Source organism: Argopecten irradians, chromosome 16, assembly GCF_041381155.1.
Source record: "Argopecten irradians isolate NY chromosome 16, Ai_NY, whole genome shotgun sequence".
Lineage (NCBI taxonomy): Eukaryota > Metazoa > Mollusca > Bivalvia > Pectinida > Pectinidae > Argopecten > Argopecten irradians.
This window is the reverse complement of record NC_091149.1, coordinates 20,761,401-20,781,078: the sequence shown is the minus strand read 5'-3', so window position 1 is coordinate 20,781,078 and position 19,678 is coordinate 20,761,401. Positions and strand designations below refer to the sequence as shown.

Here is a 19,678-nt window from a genome sequence, read left to right as displayed (position 1 = left end):
GGGAAATAGAGGTAAATTCTTTAAATCGCTACTTGTCCTAGAGTTTTGCTTGGATTGTGACCAAATTTGGCCGCAAACATCCTTGGGGGAAGGGGAACAGAACTTGTATAAATTTTGGCTGACCCCCTGGGGGCAGGAGGGGTGGGGCCTAATAGGGGATTTAGAGGTTAATATCAAAATTCCTTCAGAAAAGAAACAATGAACCTGTATTCAGAACATTACTTGGCATTACAAACCAGGTGAGCGATACAGGCCCTCTGGGCCTCTTGTTATGAAGATGTGCTAGAAATGTATTTTTTATAGCCGCTAAAGGTAAGCGGGTTATAAATTTCGCCACCACGTTCAGCTGACGTTTGATCTTCAGCAAATGAGACTTAAATCACTTTTAACTCCGCCTTCTTCAAGTTCAGCCAGTCATCGACACCTTTGGGTGAGTGGGACGTGGCTATCTTGTTGCGTCACTTCCAATACAATGTACACTCGCTACAGTAGTATAGTACTTTCGTCGTTCACAAATAGGGTTCATATACAGTAAAAGTTCTTACAACTATTTCTAATTTGAATATCATATGTTACAGGATCGTCATTCTACCATGGCCATGTCCCGCCCCATGATGTCAGGAGAACTAAACCGCGTGTTGGACGGGTACGGATTATCCAGGAAGTTCACTGAATATCGTAGACTAGTAATGAGCTATTTCAGTGTTAGCCTCATAGATATTAAGGATGAATCCTTTGTCAGTTGTGTAGTCGTCGGCAGTAAACGTGATGCATTGTGTAGCTATTCGGACACTGAATCAGACTTCGATCTGCTATGTATTTTACCTGCACTGGCAATCAATAGCGATGACATAAAGGCGTCAAAACCATTATTTTCAACAAAAAGTGATTTCGGATATACAGAATTCCTTCTAGAAAATGGACCTTTTCCTGGATATAAATACTTAAAATTGATAGGAATAGTTGATAATGTAGTACTGTGTACACAAACGTTTAGTGGATGTGAATATCTACGCAATTACCATTCACTTTTTTCAACTACCGACTCAAAATTACAATTTGAAATTCATGGTCCGGCGTTAAACAGAGTTTATACACTCCAATTGTCAAACAATAAAACTTTTTCCGTCAATAAGGATCTTGTTCCCGTGATTTACTGTCGGTTTCTACCAGCTGATTATGATGAGTGGTGTAACAGGAACAGGAACCACAACTGGCCTCCTCCGTGGATTATAGAGGCCACAAAGAAACAAGGATGTCTTCTTGTCGGTGTTGGGCATCCTGCTAGTGACACTCCAGCCATAGAATGGCGTCTTTCGTTGAGTAAAACGGAATTCCTTCTCACAAAATCCTTCAATCACGTTCAAATGAAATGCTACGTTATGATGAAGTTAGTTTTGAAGCGGATAATTCAGCCACAGATGAAGGATCCCTTAAGTTCTTATCACGTGAAAACTGTGATGTTCTGGATGTCTGAGGAACGCGAAGAGCAGTTCTGGAGGCCAGATAACCTAGCTGAATGTCTCATTTCTTCGTTCAAAAAACTGAAGGATTATGTTGATAATAAAAATTGTCCTAATTATTTTCTTACTGATGTTAACCTGCTAGATGGGAAGCTAGATGAGGATATTCATCAGAAAGTCATAGAAATACTAGACAGCATCATCACAGAAGGTCCTATGGTGGTGTACCGGTGTCTACCATTAAATCCTTGTTTTAATGAGATAAGATGTGAACATCCTACCCATACATCATCTGATTGTCTATATCAACACCTTCTGAAAGACAGACTCAAGGAGATTAATTCCATAAATCCTGAATATGCACAATCTCTACGATCAATAGTTGAAACTGACGACAAATACTATCATTGTCAATTCGGACTTGTGGATTGGTACCTAGTAAATGAGCTCCGTAATCGATCGGGAATTTTCTCACATGCATTTTCGGTTCTCTCAGTTTTAAAAGAGATTGAGATTCCTAACGAAAAAGAATTATATTCCCTACAGAAGAGGCTGATTACTATACTTCTTAAAAACGAGCACATTGCCCGTATCAAACTAGCGACATACTTCTATTACAGAAGATGTCTCGATTCTTGTATACCTCTCCTGTTGCAGGTCATCAAGTCTATGGAGTCTAGTGGAGAATTCGAGGTTTGTACGCCCTGCAGGTAGGGCGTTAGAATTGTACCTGCTGCCCCTATTGCATGATCGTAAAAGGCGACTAAATTTAGGATCTTATCTTTTCTTTTCTTCCTAACTGACTTTATCTTTCCTAATGCCTCCCCCTTGGCACCGCCTCACTTTTGGCCTTGAGTTGAGCGTTCGCCCCTGTGAGGAAGGCTCTGGGTTCTGTCCCCTGGCCGAGACACACCAAAGTCTATAAAAGTGGTAGTTTCTGCTCCTGCTTAGCGTTCAGCATACAGGGAGTGGGACGACTGGTTCGCCCGTTGTCAGTATAATGTGACCGGGTGGGGTGTGTTGCTTGGTGTCTTCGGCGGCATGCTTCAGTGATATAGCACTATAAAAAGGGCAACAGTTCCACTATACAAGAAGACACAACACGAACATACCGCAGTCTCCCAGTACACTCACCTCGCACAACATACACGCAACACACCGCATACATGGGAGGCCGTCCTTACATGACCTTAGCTGTTAATAGGACGTTAATAAATCAAACAAACAAACAAACAAACACAGGAGAAGGCTTGTACAAGAGATATGGTGGAAATCGAGGGAGTTGAGTGCATCTACCTCACTCAGAACAAGAAAGGATTTCATGTGTCTGAAATAGTGTTCAGTCCCTGTGACGAGCGTCTTGTCCCACCAGATCTGCAAAACGAGATGGGGCGACCAAAAACTGTGAATGGTACCCATTACGAAGGCTGGGTGTTTGTCGACTCTATAGTGTACGCATACTACCTACTGATCGTGACGCTTCATGACATGCATAGATACAGTTGTATCATATCTTTGTTCAGACGGTTTGAGAACGTCTGCACACAACAACCTGGCACGATCCGTATCTTCAGGGAAGACATGGCAAAACGTCTGTACGAACAAGCCTATATATTAGTGCTGGTTGCCAAGCTTGCTGCCAAGCGGGCTGCGAAACTTTAACATTATGTATACCAGACATGATGCTAATAATAAAAAGTGAAATTTTTTCTAAAGTTGATGCAGATAAACCTGATGTTTGAAACATCGGATTTTAGTATCTCTTTTGACGAAAAACCCCTAGAGACTATTTATATCTGATGGTGACTTTTACCAGTGAATTATACTGAGCGCCGATGAAAACACACAATGGCTATATGTCAACGAGCGTAGAAACACTTTGAACCTTTTTTTTTTTAACAAATTATCACTCGTTCAAAAACTTCTGTGAACTATTGACAAAAACTGTGGGATGTTAACAGTGTTCACCTGTGTACCTGGCTATATTTAAAGGATATATTTATCTATACTGCAGTGTTAGTCATGGCAACAAAAACTAGTAGAGCTGAACAATCTACAAGGCAGAGTATTGCACATGTGGAAGAATATATCCGAGTAGTGTTAGCAAAGATTAAAGAACAGTTTTAGTAATACGGTTAAAAAGAAGATTTAACATCACTCACATCAGGCCTTGAGAAAACTTAAAGGCATTCAGGATATTGTGAAATCTATTGTAGAGGTCATGAGGATATACATGGAAAAGGATTTCGAGCAGAAGATGCATTCATATATATCCGAGAAAACTGCGAAGAAATGGACTCAGTCAATGCTCATAATCAGAGACTACATGAATCGATTCAGAGCAAATAGAAGGAATTAGAGACGGAAAATACTGAGAGACAACAGAGAAGCTGAAATCACAACTTGTAAGGGAAATGATAAAAGTTCGGATAATGGCATAAGCAAGGGAAGAACGAATATACGTACCCGGCCTACTATACCTTTCGTTTAAAGTCTTTTGAGCTACAATATTGCAGCTAAAGAAAGGGAAACTACAATGAGCAATACAGTAGGTGAAACAAAGCAATGGACGTCAATGAAAACGGAGAAGATGAGAATAAAATGGAGTTGAAGAAAGACTTTTGTGATGCGATAAACAAAGTAATCAAAGAACCGATTAATTATGACGATCCTGTGGCTATATGTAATATTCCGAGGAGGGACAAAGACCACTCGTTGTGAAATTTTCGAAGAAGGAAGTCAGAAACAATGGGATAAGACATAGACAGGACTTGATAGGAACAATGAAGTTGGTAGGTGACAAAAATCACTGTGTACACACTGGTGACCGTAATATATATTACGGTCATCAAAGTTGGATGCCGGCGAAATCAATGGAAAACTTTTAACGTCATCTTAAACCATCAAAATTAGCCAAAAACCGAAACTTAGCGATTTCGCCAGCATCCGTCTTTGATGACCGTATTATATATTACGGTCAACAGTGTGTGCACAGTGTTAAATGTGACCGGCTTGTGGGGAACGTATGGTATTTTAACGGACTACTCTTTTTGGATAAACTGTGACATTTATTGCATAATCAATTATGATCTAGATTCTTATTCGTTAATATTAGTGTGTGCATGTTGTTAACTTATGTGAGTATACTTCAGTGGGTTGTAAGGAACTCGATATCATAAGGTTATAATTTCTTTCCTTTTTTAATGTATATGAAATGAAGAGAAAGAACGACAACTCTGTTATAACAGAGTTTTCGTTCTAGAACGAAATGTTAACACGGCTAAATAAACCTATCAACCTGCTTATTTTCGCGATTTGAGTAATAAGGAAATCCAACGATACTTTTTGCTGAAATTTTGAATGTAAGCTAACTCCGGCGTAATCTATCTATTGAAATAATCACCTTAGCTGTGAAAATTCAAAATGGCGAGATATTTTGGTGTAAAACCCCCAAAATCGGCATTTTGACCACTGACTTCTGTTTAATCTATCCTAGTAAATTAATTAATAAAGCTGCGGAGCTAGAACGCCACATATAAAAAGTCCTTGTAATTCTGAACAAAACGGTATTTCTGACCTTTGGAAATGTTATATACAACGGCCACAATACAGCCTTGAATAAGGGTGGTATTTCGCAGGTTCTCGGTAAATTTCCACAACAGACGAGATATATTTGGGTCCCGGACACGCCTTCCTTCGGAACTATTCTGAACGATTGGACCGGAAATTGTACTATTTAAAAATGAGTGATATTTTTGAAATTTTCTGTAGAAATGAATAGACATCATAATATGAGTAAATAATTTATGCACTAAACATCAAATTTATGTTACAAAATGCGCCCAAAAAGTGCAACAGTGAAATGGATCTGTTTGTATTGTCTCAAATTCACGAAATCACGGCGCAGACTATCGCCCCCTATGAGGAATGTGTATTGTTTGTATCCGGTTGAGTAAAAACGTTGAAGCCGCCTTGGTGTTCAAGTTAAATTCGGCGTTATTAGGTAAGTTAATGGTTCATTTTACTTGTTGTATACTTCAATATCATTATCGATGGATATTAGTATTATCGGATATATTTGATTGTTTTCGTAGGCCTGCAAATATACTGTTTACAGTCTGTTTTATGATCATCATCGCGAGTGACTGACAACAGAACCATATGCATGCGTTCTAATTCGTGGCTTAACAGCACGTAAACTGACAATTGTACTGCCTTTGAGGCAGATGCCGTTTGAATATATGTATCTCCTAATATATTATTTGATCATATGATTAAATTGCTAATAGTTAAACCATAAAGTAATGCACATGTCGTTTCGGTAGGCCTAGTGCGTACATGGCTCGCATGTAACAACGTAGCTTCGTTACATTTGTAACGTTACATGTCATTTCGGTATGATAAATAAAGTGAACATGGCGAAATGACTTTCAGAAGGTACCGAAACGACTTCTAGTAATCTGAATATTAGACAACTAAAGAAAACGAACCAGAAAAAATGGTAAAAAAGTAATCTGAATATTAGACAACTAAAGAAAACAAACCAGAAAAAATGGTAAAAATGTAGTTTGACAATGAATATGATCAAAATCATTAGATACATTTGTATGCACTGCAGTTTTACGTGACACATAATAATTGCTTAGGCTTAATTAAGTTACTGTACAGACTGGGTGGGTGAGGTCAATATAAATGTTCACAATATGAAGATCCATTTCACAATTTTGCTGTGTTGTGTATAGTGATTATAGTCAATTACTGCGTAATAATTAGGATGCCGACAAGAATCATCAGATTGACCCGCGTTACGAAAATTAGCATACATGTATAATATCACACTGACCCGTTCAGCCATGTCATATACGGTCAATGATACATTTTGTAAGACAATCACTAGGCCTATTGTTACAATATTGTGGCGTCGCAGATGTTTATGACATCTGCGATGTTGTATGATTATCTGTGTTGACATGTCGAATCCAAGCCTGATTTCGCCATTCTTACATAAAAACAAAATTCAAAGTAATCCAAATTTTGACCTGGAGCATTAGTCCCTAGCTATTCTCACGAGGATTCAATAGATCTAACATTAAATAAACAACAAGAAAATTTAAAAAAAATCCTTGTAAAGGATGTTGTCAATATCGATATCATCTTAATTGGTGCCCCTCGACTATGATGGTCATTAATTGAGGTCAAGCTTAAGGTGCGCATTAAACAAAGCACCATGGATATACGATGGCCCGTTTGAGCCTGTCAAATTACAACTACGTTATTGAATAAGTTGTACATTTATAAATTGACAAAGTGTACATGACCATTTACTCTTTAGAAGTTGTACATTACCATTTACGATGGACAGGGCAAGGTATCGGCGTGAGTAATTGAGAGACTGGTGAATTGGGATTTTAGATTCCAGTCTTGACCTTTGGTTCAGCCTTGATTCATATTGCAGCGATAACGTGACAAACAATAAAACGCAGGCTATCATCAGTTCGAAATTCCCTGAAATTGTCTGTAATACGGAAAACAACGAGGGGACGTGGTCTGCGCTTAATTGTTTGTCACGTTATCGCTGCAATATTAATGAAAGCTGAACCAAAGGTCAAGACTGGAATCTAACATTCCCTATTCACCAGTCTCTCAATAACTCACGCCGATACCTTGCCCTGCCCACCGTAAATGGTCATGTACACTTTGTCAATTTATAAATGTACAACTACTTAAGAGTAAATGGTCATGTACACTTTGTCAATTTATAAATGTACAACTTATTTAATCAGGCAGTTGTAATTTGACAGGCTCAAACGGGCCATCGTATGGATACCCTTTTTTCCTGTTAGAAACACTTAAGTTTTGACTCTATTACCATAAATATTAGTTATGTGATAAATAAAATCTTACACTCGTCGCTACATAACATCATTTCAAATTCATTGAACTTGTTAAATAATTATATATATACCACAAGCCTTTAAGGATTTTTGGACTTTTTTTTTTTTTTTTTTTTTTGAAATATTATATTTTGGTAAAGGAGACCTAGCTATAACCCTCACTATGCAGTCGTGAATGTCAAGCTTGTAACAGCCTCATCAGTTTCAAGCATTTTAAAGTCCAACTAAATTTTAAATTTTAAAAGTTTTCCAATTTTTTTCTAATTCAAAAATAAAATTTAAAAATAAAATTGATAAATTGAAAGGCATTTCGCTTATTAGAGGTATATACTTTTAATGATTTGCTCATGAAACTTTTTTCATCTGTAATGAATCATCTGTAAGATATAATTCATTTCTGCTTATGTCTAAAAGCTACAAATAGATAATCAACGTGAGGATTTATTTCACTGATTTTCATATCTTTCAGCTGTATCAGGTAATCCAAGGTTTTACAATAATTTAATTACCTGGTACCATAGACGTTTCCATTTCAGATGTAGAATAGAGTTTTCATATAAAAGGTCTCATAAATGCTATGATAATTAAAAAGGTTGACACCTAATATTACCCATTGTATACCATCAATGATTGAAAAATGGCAACTGACTGTAAAGAGTACATGTATGTGTTTTGAATTAATTTTGTTAAGTTATTAGTTTAACGTCCTCTTAACAGCAAGGATCATGTAAGGATATGCCAGGTTTGTTGGTAGAGGAAAGTCGGAGTACCAGCTAGGAGAAAAACCACCAAACATCGGTCAGTACCTGGCAACTTCCCCACATGGGATTCGAACCACATCCCAGAGGTGGAGGTTTTGTGGTAATATGTCGGGACATCTTAACCACTCTTTATATTCTTTACATGGTCACATGAACAGTTTTATTGGGATTGTATAAAGTGAGGTAATTGGCTCATTTGTTTATTTTTAAGGTATATTTTCGAGTAAAATGTTCAATATCACTAAAAGAATTGCGAGAACAGAGTATAAATGTATATTTTTATGGATTGAGTGTTTGGCCAGACCTGTATTGTCTATATTTTGACAATTTTTTTTACCTACATGAGGAAAAAATGTCTTTTTGATCAACTGGGGGTAGCAGAGACTTTTACATGATTATTTGTGATGTACCGTACATGTATAAGCACATGATATTTTTCATTTTTTTAAAACTTGATTGATTGCCCGATATCCTTGGAAATTATAGCAGTTGTGCTATTTTGTTATAAGAACGAATATGCGTACCCGGCCTACTATACCTTTCGGTCGGGTACGAATTGGTCCCTATGTGTCGTAGTGGAGCACTGCCTCCGAAAATCACTCGGGCATAGTTTTCTATACTTTTTTTGTAGGTTTCCAATTTTTTTATGCATTCACATATTATTTTTGTCCAAAAACAAACATAACTACCATTCTTAATATCTACCGTACCGCTCACAAGACGTCAAATTCACAATTTGTGGACTTGCCGTATATATTCCCTTCAGAAAGACCTTCATATGTAATATGTTAAATAATAATGCCTCGATGAGAATTTGATATTTTATGTGGTTCAGTTTTATTGCCTAGTAGGTAAGCGATATCAAACAAGTACGATAAAAATACAAACAAACGTTTTATAATGGTTTGCATAATCATTACTTTGCTCCATTAGCAGTAATATGCACCAATTGTAGCTCTAAAGACGACACCATTTTCTGTCAAAAAGTCTTTTGAGCTACAATATTGCAGCTATTTTGTTGTTTTCTCTGTAAAAAAACAGTTCAACATTTCTTGCTCTCTAAAATATATGTAATTGTAAGAGATTGAGTGTCCAGCCAGGTGATATTGTCTATAACATTAATGTATTACAAATTTTCTAATAAAATAAAATTGGGGTAGCAGAAACTTATACATGATTATTCATGAAAATGCATATCCCAGGCAGCTGCAGGGTAAGAATACCAAACTTGTGATGTCTTATATACATGTCCATGACAATTCATCTCCAAATCGTTGATATTATGTCACTATTTATATATAAATCAGTTAATATTTACATGTGTAGATAAACAGCAGTGTAAGTATAATTTGTGCTGATTAGTGATTAGCTGATATTGAGTATTTATAATGTCATAGCAATTATGATGAACTTCTTTCTTAATTGTATGTCATAGGGACAAATTATAAAATGCCACATTCGAATTTTAAATCTCACTTTAATTTTAAAAAATGGCTGAATAATAGCCTAATCATCCTGGATAAGCCAGTGGTTACTATCACTGACATTATATTTACCCCTGCTTTATCTCATAATTAAGTGATCGCCTGCTTTCAATCAATATAATTAAAATTAGACTTGTATTTCCGCTCCACTACGATGCTCTACGTTACGCTCAATAAAAGATCTGACAATGTCCCTTTCGGCTACTCAAGCTTTTCTCAGCCTATACTACTGAACCTGGCACGTACCATATGAATCCGTCATAATTTTTAAAGTGGCAAACATACATGTACAGTACTGGAGAGATAGAAGTTAATTTACTTGACATTTTTTAAACTTTGAATAAAACATCAACAAAGATTATTGTAGATCTACGTGTGTGATGTACATCTACAGATATATATATACATGTATTTCGGTACATGTATACATGTAATGTTTGCATGTTAATGCAGGGCAAACAGTTACTAATTATAAGTTAAACAAAAGTTTTCAAGCTTCAAGCTAAAAGTGAAATATACAGACCCCTCCCACCCATGAAAGAAAAAACAACACTATCCATTTATTTATGATCAATTAACACAATTAACTACTGAAGGAAGTTTGCAATTGATTTTTCTTTGAGAGTATTTAATTGACTGCTTTGTATTTAGCTGTACTATAGCTTCATATCATTTATTTCAAATGTAATACTTGAACCACATGTCATTGAAAGTTTTCACCTGGAATTGGTAAAGGGAGGAAATCTGCTGTTTTGTAAGTTTCAAATTACTTAACAAGATAATGACAAACTAATTAAGAGATATTAGCTATGGAAAAAGCTTATTTTTGATAAAATGGGGTTAGGGAATGAGCAAATCTATGTGTACACCTCCAGGGCTCCAGTGTATTTAATGTGGCATTGTGCACCATAATGTATATATGTATACCGGCACACATGTACATAGGTACAATGTACATAAATGTACACCCTATCATGTATGTGTTAGGAGGGGAGGAGGGGGGTCTTATTTTTCAAAATTGAAATCAACATGTCTCTTGTAATACCATGTTTATAATGCCCCACTAAAAAGTATGCTTCATTAGAAGACCAATGGTCTGGACATACCTGGTACTCAGTACTCACTACATCCATCCTTTTCTGTTCATTGTGGTTTTTTAATTTCTAGTTTAAGGAAACAGTAAATCTTATTTAATGCACAACAACTTACAGACCAAAACACTTAACACCAAGTTTGTATTGCTAAGTTTATGTGATGGTTGGTGCTCAAAATTTCCTGCAATATGGAGTTATCTCCCCTTACTGACAAATTCCATAGAAAATACAAACAAGATACATATATATTCCTTCATAGACTGAACATTTTTTAATGATTCTTAAGGATTTCTCTGCAATTTTGGGTCAATGGAGAAATCCTATCTGAATATCATAATGCAATTGCATATATGTTGTGCATATTAATAATATATACTTTTCTGCAGGTATGTGTCACAGTTGAATGAATATATTTAGATTTCTAAGTCGTGGCCTTTAATATTTTTATGAATTATTCAAATCTTGTCAAAACGAAGATTTTAACCTGGGATACCATTGGTAAGGGGAGGTAATTTGCTTAATTGTTCATTTTCATGGTATGTGTAATCAAGCTTATGTTAAATGATTCAGGTTTTTTTGGGGTTTTTTTTGAGAGAGAGATTGAGTGTTTAGCCTCAGGCCGATATTGTTGACTATTACTATTATTTCTTACAAATATACAAATACAAATATTAGAAAAAAGAGTTTCATTTTGATAAAATCGGGTAAGCAGAGACTTTTACATAATTATGTGGGGGAACATATCGTTTTTGCTCCGTTTCTTATTATTATTATTATTACAAGCTAACCGATACTTACATTATATATATAATTGGCTTCTTAGGTAAAATATGTGGTTTCGTTTAAAAATCACATACAGTGTATATAACAATAATGACAATAAAAAAGCTAACCGAATTTTATAACATATATATAATATATATAATTCATTTTTCACAAAAAAATAATACGGGCAGCCACTTGAAACGTCATGATATATACACGTGCATATCAAAAGGTCTCCAACACTTTAAAATGACATACGTATCAAATTACTAGTAAACGTTTCTGTCATGATTTGCGTGCCCCTGTGTTTTGGCTGAGGTTATCAAGATTGCATTTTACGGCCTCGGAATAGCAGTTGAGACTGCTTGTTTTACACATGTTCATAGAAATTTAACTGTCGAAAACAGATATATCTAGATTTAATATCCCATGAAAAGTTACATAATATAAGACCACGATCGAGAGCATCGTGGCTAGCGATAGGCCAAGGTCGTCTCCTTGCAGGCGGTGTATGGGATTCGCAAATTATTTAGTCTAGATGAAATAAATGATTATTCTAGGTACTGGTGTATGTAAATAATGAATGTACTTGCAATATTTCCAACGTTGGACATTTTTATTTTGCTATAATTAATATCGATGCTGCTATCGTTTTTGCGATGAGATGAGATGAGGAGGTTTTGCAGAGTTATCTCCGTTTTCCCTGTCGACACCAAAATAAAACTTGTATTGTAAGATAGTGACCAGGCATTATGTTTATCCTGTAACTTTTTCATTATACATACAGAAGATGGTATTCAAAACGAAAGCAAATTGTCTGTTATTTACATGATTGCGCTTAAAGCGGAACGCTTCTTTGATGATCAATAAAAGTTGCATTCACTCAACCGAATGAGTGTGTACTCCTTTTGACTACCGTGGGAAATATGTAAGCGACGTCATTCCGGTGATTGTGACGTCACTGTTTGGCGGGACTGACTGCCGATTCATTCACTCCTACTAAAAGTGACGTCACTGGAATGTTCGGGATCAAGTTATCAAATTTAGAAATTGAATCAAACGAAAAAAATTAAACATTTATTTACTGACATACTAAGATTTTCCTATTGCATATATTACAGGAAATTCTTATAATCCGATATCGGGTTTTGTGCCTGACTAATGTCGATATTAGAGCTGAAAATGCATTGTTTCTTGATGTTATTCCGCTCCTTTTGTTGATTTTAAATTCGTAAAATGAACTTAACCCGCGAAGGGCGTCAGAACGCTTGTTTTCAACGTGAATAAACACCGTAGTGATAAAGACCTTTTAAGTGAAAATTTGCACCAGGGAAATTGGGACACAAAAAGACGATTTTCTCCAAAAGTAAGTAAGTTACACTACTTTAATTTTGCTGGAACACTTAAAAAATCGTTCTGATTTCAGAACAATTGGAATTATGAAGATATCTCTTACAGTATTTTTATTATTATTATTAAATATAATGTAAGTTAACAAGCTAACCGACACTTACATTATATATATCATTGGCTTCTTAGGTAAAACATGTGTTTTCGTTTAAATATCACATACAGTGTATATAACAATAATGACAATAAAAAGCTCTCCGAATTTTATAACATATATGTATATTTCATTTTTCACAAATAAATACAGGCAGCCACTTGAAACGTCATGATATACACGTGCATATCAAAAGGTCTCAAATACTTTTAAATGACATACGTTTCAAATTGCTAATAAACGTTTCTGTGTGCCCCTGTGTTTTGACTGAGGTGACCAAGATTGCATTTTACGGCCTCGGAATAGCATTTAGAGACTGCTTGTTTTACACATGTTCCTAGAAATAAAATTGTCGAAAACAGATATATCTAGATTTAATATCCCATGAAAAGTTACATAATATAAGACCACGATCGAGAGCATCGTGGGTAGCGATAGGCCAAGGACATCTCCTTGCAGGCGGTGTATAGGATTTACAAATTGTTTAGTCTAGATGAAATAAATGATTATTCTAATTACTGGTTTATGAAAATAATCAATGTACTTGCAATATTTCCAACGTTGGACATTTTTATTTTGCTACAATTAATATCGACGCTGCTATCGTTTGTGCGATGAAATGAGGTGAGGAGGTTTTGCCGAGTCATCTCGGTTTTCCGTGTCGACATCAAGATAAAAATTGTATTGTAAGATAGTGACCGTGTATTCTGTTTATCCTGCAACTTTTTCATTATACATACAGAAGATGGTATTCAAAACGAAAGCAAATTGTCTGTTATTTACACGATTTCGCTCAAAGCGAAACACTTCTTTGATGATCAAGAAAAGATGCATTCACTATGAGTGTGTACTCCTTTTTACTACCGTGGGAAATATGTAAGCGACGTCATTTCGGTGATTGTGACGTCACAGTTTGGCGGGACTGACTGCCGTTTCATTCAATCCTACTAAAAGTGATGTTACTGGAATGTTCGGGATCAAGTCATCAAATTTAGAAACTGAATCAAACGAAAGAAATTGAACATTTATTTACTGACATCGTAATATTTTCCTATTGCAACTATTACAGGAAATTCTTATTATCTGGTATCGAGTTTTGTGCCCGACTAATATCGATATTAGAGCCGAAAATGCATTGTTTCTTGATATTGTTCCGCTTCTTTTGTTGACTTTATATTCGTAAAATGAACTTAACCCGCGAAGGGCATCAGAACGTTTGTTTTCAACGGGAATAAACACCGTAGAGATAAAGACCTTCCAAGTATGGCAAAAGTGAATATTTGCATCAGGGAAATAGGGACACATAAAGTCGAATTTATCTAAAAGTAATTAAGTTACACTACATTAATTTCGCTGGAACACTTAAAAAATCGTTCTGATTTCAGAACAATTGGAATTATGAAGATACCTCTAACAGTATTTTTATTATTATTATTATATATAATGTAAGTTAACAAGCTAACCGACACTTACATTATATATATCATTGGCTTCTTAGGTAGAATATATGTTTTCGTTTAAATATCACATACAGTGTATATAACAATAATGACAATAAAAAAGCTAATCGAGTTTTATAATTTGCGTGCCCTTGTGTTTTGGCTGAGGTGACCAAGATTGTATTTTACGGTCTCGGAATAGCAGTTCAGACTGCTTGTTTTACACATGTTCATAGAAATTTAACGGTTGAAAACAGATATATCTAGATTTAATATCCCATAAAAAGTTACATAATATAAGACCACGATCGAGGGCGGTGTAAGGGATTTGCAAATTATTTAGTCTAGATGAAATAAATGTTTATTCTTATTACTGGTTTATGTAAATAATGAATGTTCTTGCAATATTTCGAACGTTGGACATTTTTATTTTGCTAAAATTAATATCGATGCTGCTATCGTTTATGCGAGGAGATGAGATGAAGAGGTTTTGCCGAGTCATCTCGGTTTTCCCTGTCGATTTGTTTGTTTGTTTGTTTGTTTGTTTGTTTGTAAGATAGTGACTGTGTATTCTGCTTATCCTGCAACTTTTTCATTATATATACAGAAGATGGTATTCAAAACGAAAGCAAATTGCCTGTTATTTACACGATTTCATTCAAAGCGAAACGCTTCTTTGATGATCAAGAAAAGATGCATTCACTAAACCGAATGAGTGTGTACTCCTTTTGACTACCGTGGGAAATATGTAAGCGACGTCATTCCGGTGATTGTGACGTCACTGTTTGGCGGGACTGACTGCCGATTCATTCACTCCTACTAAAAGTGACGTCACTGGAATGTTCGGGATCAAGTTATCAAATTTAGAAATTGAATCAAACGAAAAAAATTAAACATTTATTTACTGACATAGTAAGATTTTCCTATTGCATATATTACAGGAAATTCTTATAATCCGGTATCGAGTTCTGTGCCCGACTAATGTCGATATTAGTGCTGAAAATGCATTGTTTCTTGATATTGTTCCGCTTCTTTTGTTGACTTTAAATTCGTAAAATGAACCTAACCCACGAAGGGCGTCAGAACGCTTGTTTTCAACGGGAATAAACACCGTAGTGATAAAGACCTTTTAAGTATGGCAAAAGTGAATATCTGGATCGGGGAAATAGGGACACAAAAAGTCGATTTTCTCCAAAAGTAAGTAAGTTACACTACATTAATTTTGCTGGAACACTTAAAAAATCGTTCTGATTTCAGAACAATTGGAATTATGAAGAAACCTCTTACAGTATTTTTATTATTATTATTATATATAATGTAAGTTAACAAGCTAACCGATATTTACATACTATATAATTCATTTTTCGCAATTTTCAGTTATGTGGACATGACGTACATAGGAATTACTTTACATGATGAATAATTTGCGTGCCCCTGTGCTTGGGCTGAGGTGACCAATATTACATATCACGGTCCCGGAATAGCAGTTGAGATGGGTTGTTTTTATCTTGTACATACGTTCCTTCCACATATTTATAATTCTGAATATGATTGTCGAAGACAGATATATTTGGATCAAATTATAGATGAAACGTTACATAATTCATATGTATAAGACCACGATCGAGTGTATTGTGGGTAGCGATAGGCCTAGGACGTCTCCTTGCAGGTGGTATATGTAATTTTCAAATTATTATTTGCCTCGATGATTTGTTTTAATGTCCAGGAGACAGAAATCATCTCGTTTTTCCGTGTCAACACCAAAATAAAACTAACAGGCCTATTCAGGGACACGTCCTTGGCCTAGCTACTGTAAGATACTGACCATGTATATATCCGATGTAAATCCTCAGATATATAATTATTTATTCTATAGTAATAGAGCTACATGTACATGTAGCCCTGCTAGATATTGTGAATAGTTTGAATAGGCATGTTTGCATGATATATTTTTAAAAAATCAGAATATTTGCACGTTGACACTAAGCCAGATTTCTGCTTTTTTATAAACAGTGATTTTTTTTATAAGAAACAGATAACATTGTTATTTTTTTGATGATGTATGATTGAGTATTTCCTAATAGGAAAAATGAAAATTTGTAAATGTAATGTGCATATAGCTGTTGTTTCAGCATGAAGAAAAGTAAAAAAAAAAATGATAATAACACATTTATCACAAATCACAAAGTTTATTGTTGTTCTTTAATATACCTGGTATACGATAATCTTTGTTTGTTATTTTATTGAATTTTAGCTCACCTGGCCCGAATGGCAGGTGAGCTTATGTCATGGCGCGGCGTCCGTCGTCCGTCCGTCCGTCAACATTTCCTTTAAATCGCTACTAGTCATAGAGTTCTGCAGGGATTGTAACCAAATTTTGCTACAAGCATCCTTGGGGGAGGGGGAACAGAACTTGTATAAATTTTGGCTCTTACCTCCCGGGGGCAGGAGGGGCGGGGCCCAATAGGGGAAATAGAGGTAAATCCTATAAATCGCTTCTTGTCCTAGAGTTCTGCATGGATTGTAACCAAATTTGGCCAGAAACATCCTTGGGGAGGGGGAACAGAACTTGTATAAATTTTGGCTCTGACCCCCCGGGGGCAGGAGGGGCAGGGCCCAATAGGGGAAATAGAGGTAAATCCTTCAAAACGCTACTTGTCCTAGAGTTCTGCATGGATTGTAACCAAAATTAGCCACAAACATCCTGGGGGGAAGGGGAACAGAACTTGTATAAATTTTGGCTCTGATCCCCCAGGGGCAAGAGGGGCGGGGCCAAATAGGGGAAATAGAGATAAATCTTTTAAATCCCTACTAGTCCTAGAGTTCTGCATGGATTGTAACCAAATTTGGCCAGAAACATCCTTGGGGAGGGGGAACAGAACTTGTATAAATTTTGGCTCTGACCCCCGGGGGCAGGAGGGGCAGGGCCCAATAGGGGAAATAGAGGTAAATCCTTTAAAACGCTACTTGTCCTAGAGTTCTGCATGAATTGTTACCAAAATTAGCCACAAACATCCTGGGGGGAAGGGGAACAGAACTTGTATAAATTTTGGCTCTGATCCCCCAGGGGCAAGAGGGGCGGGGCCAAATAGGGGAAATAGAGATAAATCTTTTAAATCCCTACTAGTCATAGAGTTCTGAATGGAATGTAACCAAATTTGGCCACAAACATCCTTGGGGGAAGGGGAACAAAACTTGTATGAATTTTGGCTCTGACTCCCCGGGGGCAGGAGGAGCGGGGCCCATTAGGGGAAATAGAGGTAAATCCTTTAAATCGCTACTAGTCATAGAGTTCTACATGGATTGTAACCAAATTTGGCCACAAACATCCTTGGGGGAAGGGGAACAGAACTTATATAAATTTTGGCTCTGGCCCCTCGGGGGCTGGAGGGGTGGGGCCCAATAGGGGAATTATAGGTAAATCCTATAAATCGGTACTTGTCCTAGAGTTCTGCATGGATTGTAACCAAATTTGGCCATAAACATCCTTGGGGGTAGGAGAACAGAACATATATAAATTTTGGCTCTGACCCTCTGGGGGCAGGAGGAGCGGGGCCCATTAGGGGAAATAGAGGTAAATCCTTTAAATCGCTACTAGTCATAGAGTTCTGCATGGAATGTAACCAAATTTGGCCACAAACATCCTTTTTGGAAGGGGAACAGAACTTGTATAAATTTTTGCTCTGGCCCCCCGGGGCAGAACGGGTGGGGCCCAATAGGGGAAATAGAGGTAAATCCTATAAATCGCTACTTGTCCTAGAGTTTTGCTTGGATTGTGACCAAATTTGGCCATAAACATCCTTGTGGGAAGGGGAACAAAACTTGTATAAATTTTGGCTATGACCCCCTGGGGGCAGGAAGGATGGGGCCCAATAGGGGATTTAGAGGTTAATATTAAAATTCCTTCAGAAAAGAAACAATGAACCTGTATTCAGAACATTACTTGGAATTACAAACCAGGTGAGCGATACAGGCCCTCTGGGCCTCTTGTTTTTCTGATATGCTCGAACGTCAGTGAAGACACTCCCTGAGAGGAATGAGTTAGATTTCGCCGAGACGAAGCACAGACTCGTGTTACGTTGATACGGAGAAAACGACAGTTTTTATTTTATGCCATGGAATATCAAAGTTATATGCAATGAGAAATTGTACAATACAATCTTTTTTAGATTACATCTTTCTACTGCGTATGCATCGTAACATTCTACTAAGTTGCATGAAAAATCACGATAACTGCAGGTACAGGTACAGTACTTAATGCGTCTAACATTCCCTCAAACGCGTTTTAGATTCGTTTGCGTTTCTTTCGTTTAGTTTCGTTTGCGTTTTGTTTCGTCGAGCGTTTTTCGTTTGCGTTTCGCGTTTTCGTTCGTTTGCGTTTTGATTCGATTTCGTTTGCGTTTTGATTCGTTTTGGCTTTCGTTCGTTTTCGTTTGCGTGCGTTTGCGTTCCAATTCGTTTACCGGATGTTATTCATTGATATTTGATTAAGAATGGTTGACTGCGCATGTGTTGGCTAAACTAAAAGTGGAGTCAAATGACGGTGTAGGCCGATAAATTTACGTGTTCAAAACAATGTAGCAAACATACACAAATATTTTTTTTTAAATCCTTTTGTATCTAGACATTAATTACATTTAGTACGTGTAACGTACACACATTGTTTGATAGTAAGGATCATTTGTATACCTTTCTGCAATGACTTGTATAGCACTAGCTATACACGTGTATGTGCTACAGGGGGACAGGTACAATATACACTAGTAACACCCGCGGGGCTCGATAAAGTGGACTGAAGGATTACAGACAGGTGTGAACTCACACCACAGGACGCCGTACTGCTGGTCATAACTCATGTCATCACTGGTGCATGCATTATGAAAAAAAATATATCCGACTCATCACTGTTAGCATTGAATCACGTTATTTTCTAGTGATACACACTATTCTAATAATAAAATAACACAATTAATGATATCTCAACCATCGCTTAATACAGTATTTAAAACGAATACTTTTTTAACATATTTTAAACATATTATAACGTACCGAAGTCAATAGATATCAAATCTTTAATGACATATATATATAAACAAGAGGCCCAGAGGGCCTGTATCGCTCACCTGGTTTGTAATGCCAAGTAATGTTCTGAATACAGGTTCATTGTTTCTTTTCTGAAGGAATGAGAATATATACCTCTAATTCCCCTATTGGGCCCCGCCCCTCCTGCCCCTGGGGGGTCAGAGCCAAAATTTACACAAGTTCTGTTCCCCT

The 19,678-nt window shown here is 36.5% G+C and overlaps 1 protein-coding gene across 1 annotated transcript; it reads left to right on the top strand.

Moving 5' to 3' along the window:
* Positions 1–593: 593 nt before the first annotated feature.
* Positions 594–2,464, top strand: LOC138310081 (cyclic GMP-AMP synthase-like receptor 2). The gene has a single exon (XM_069251222.1). It carries the CDS (start codon positions 594–596, stop codon positions 2,175–2,177), a length of 1,584 nt encoding a protein of 527 aa, XP_069107323.1. The 3' UTR covers positions 2,178–2,464.
* Positions 2,465–19,678: the final 17,214 nt, after the last annotated feature.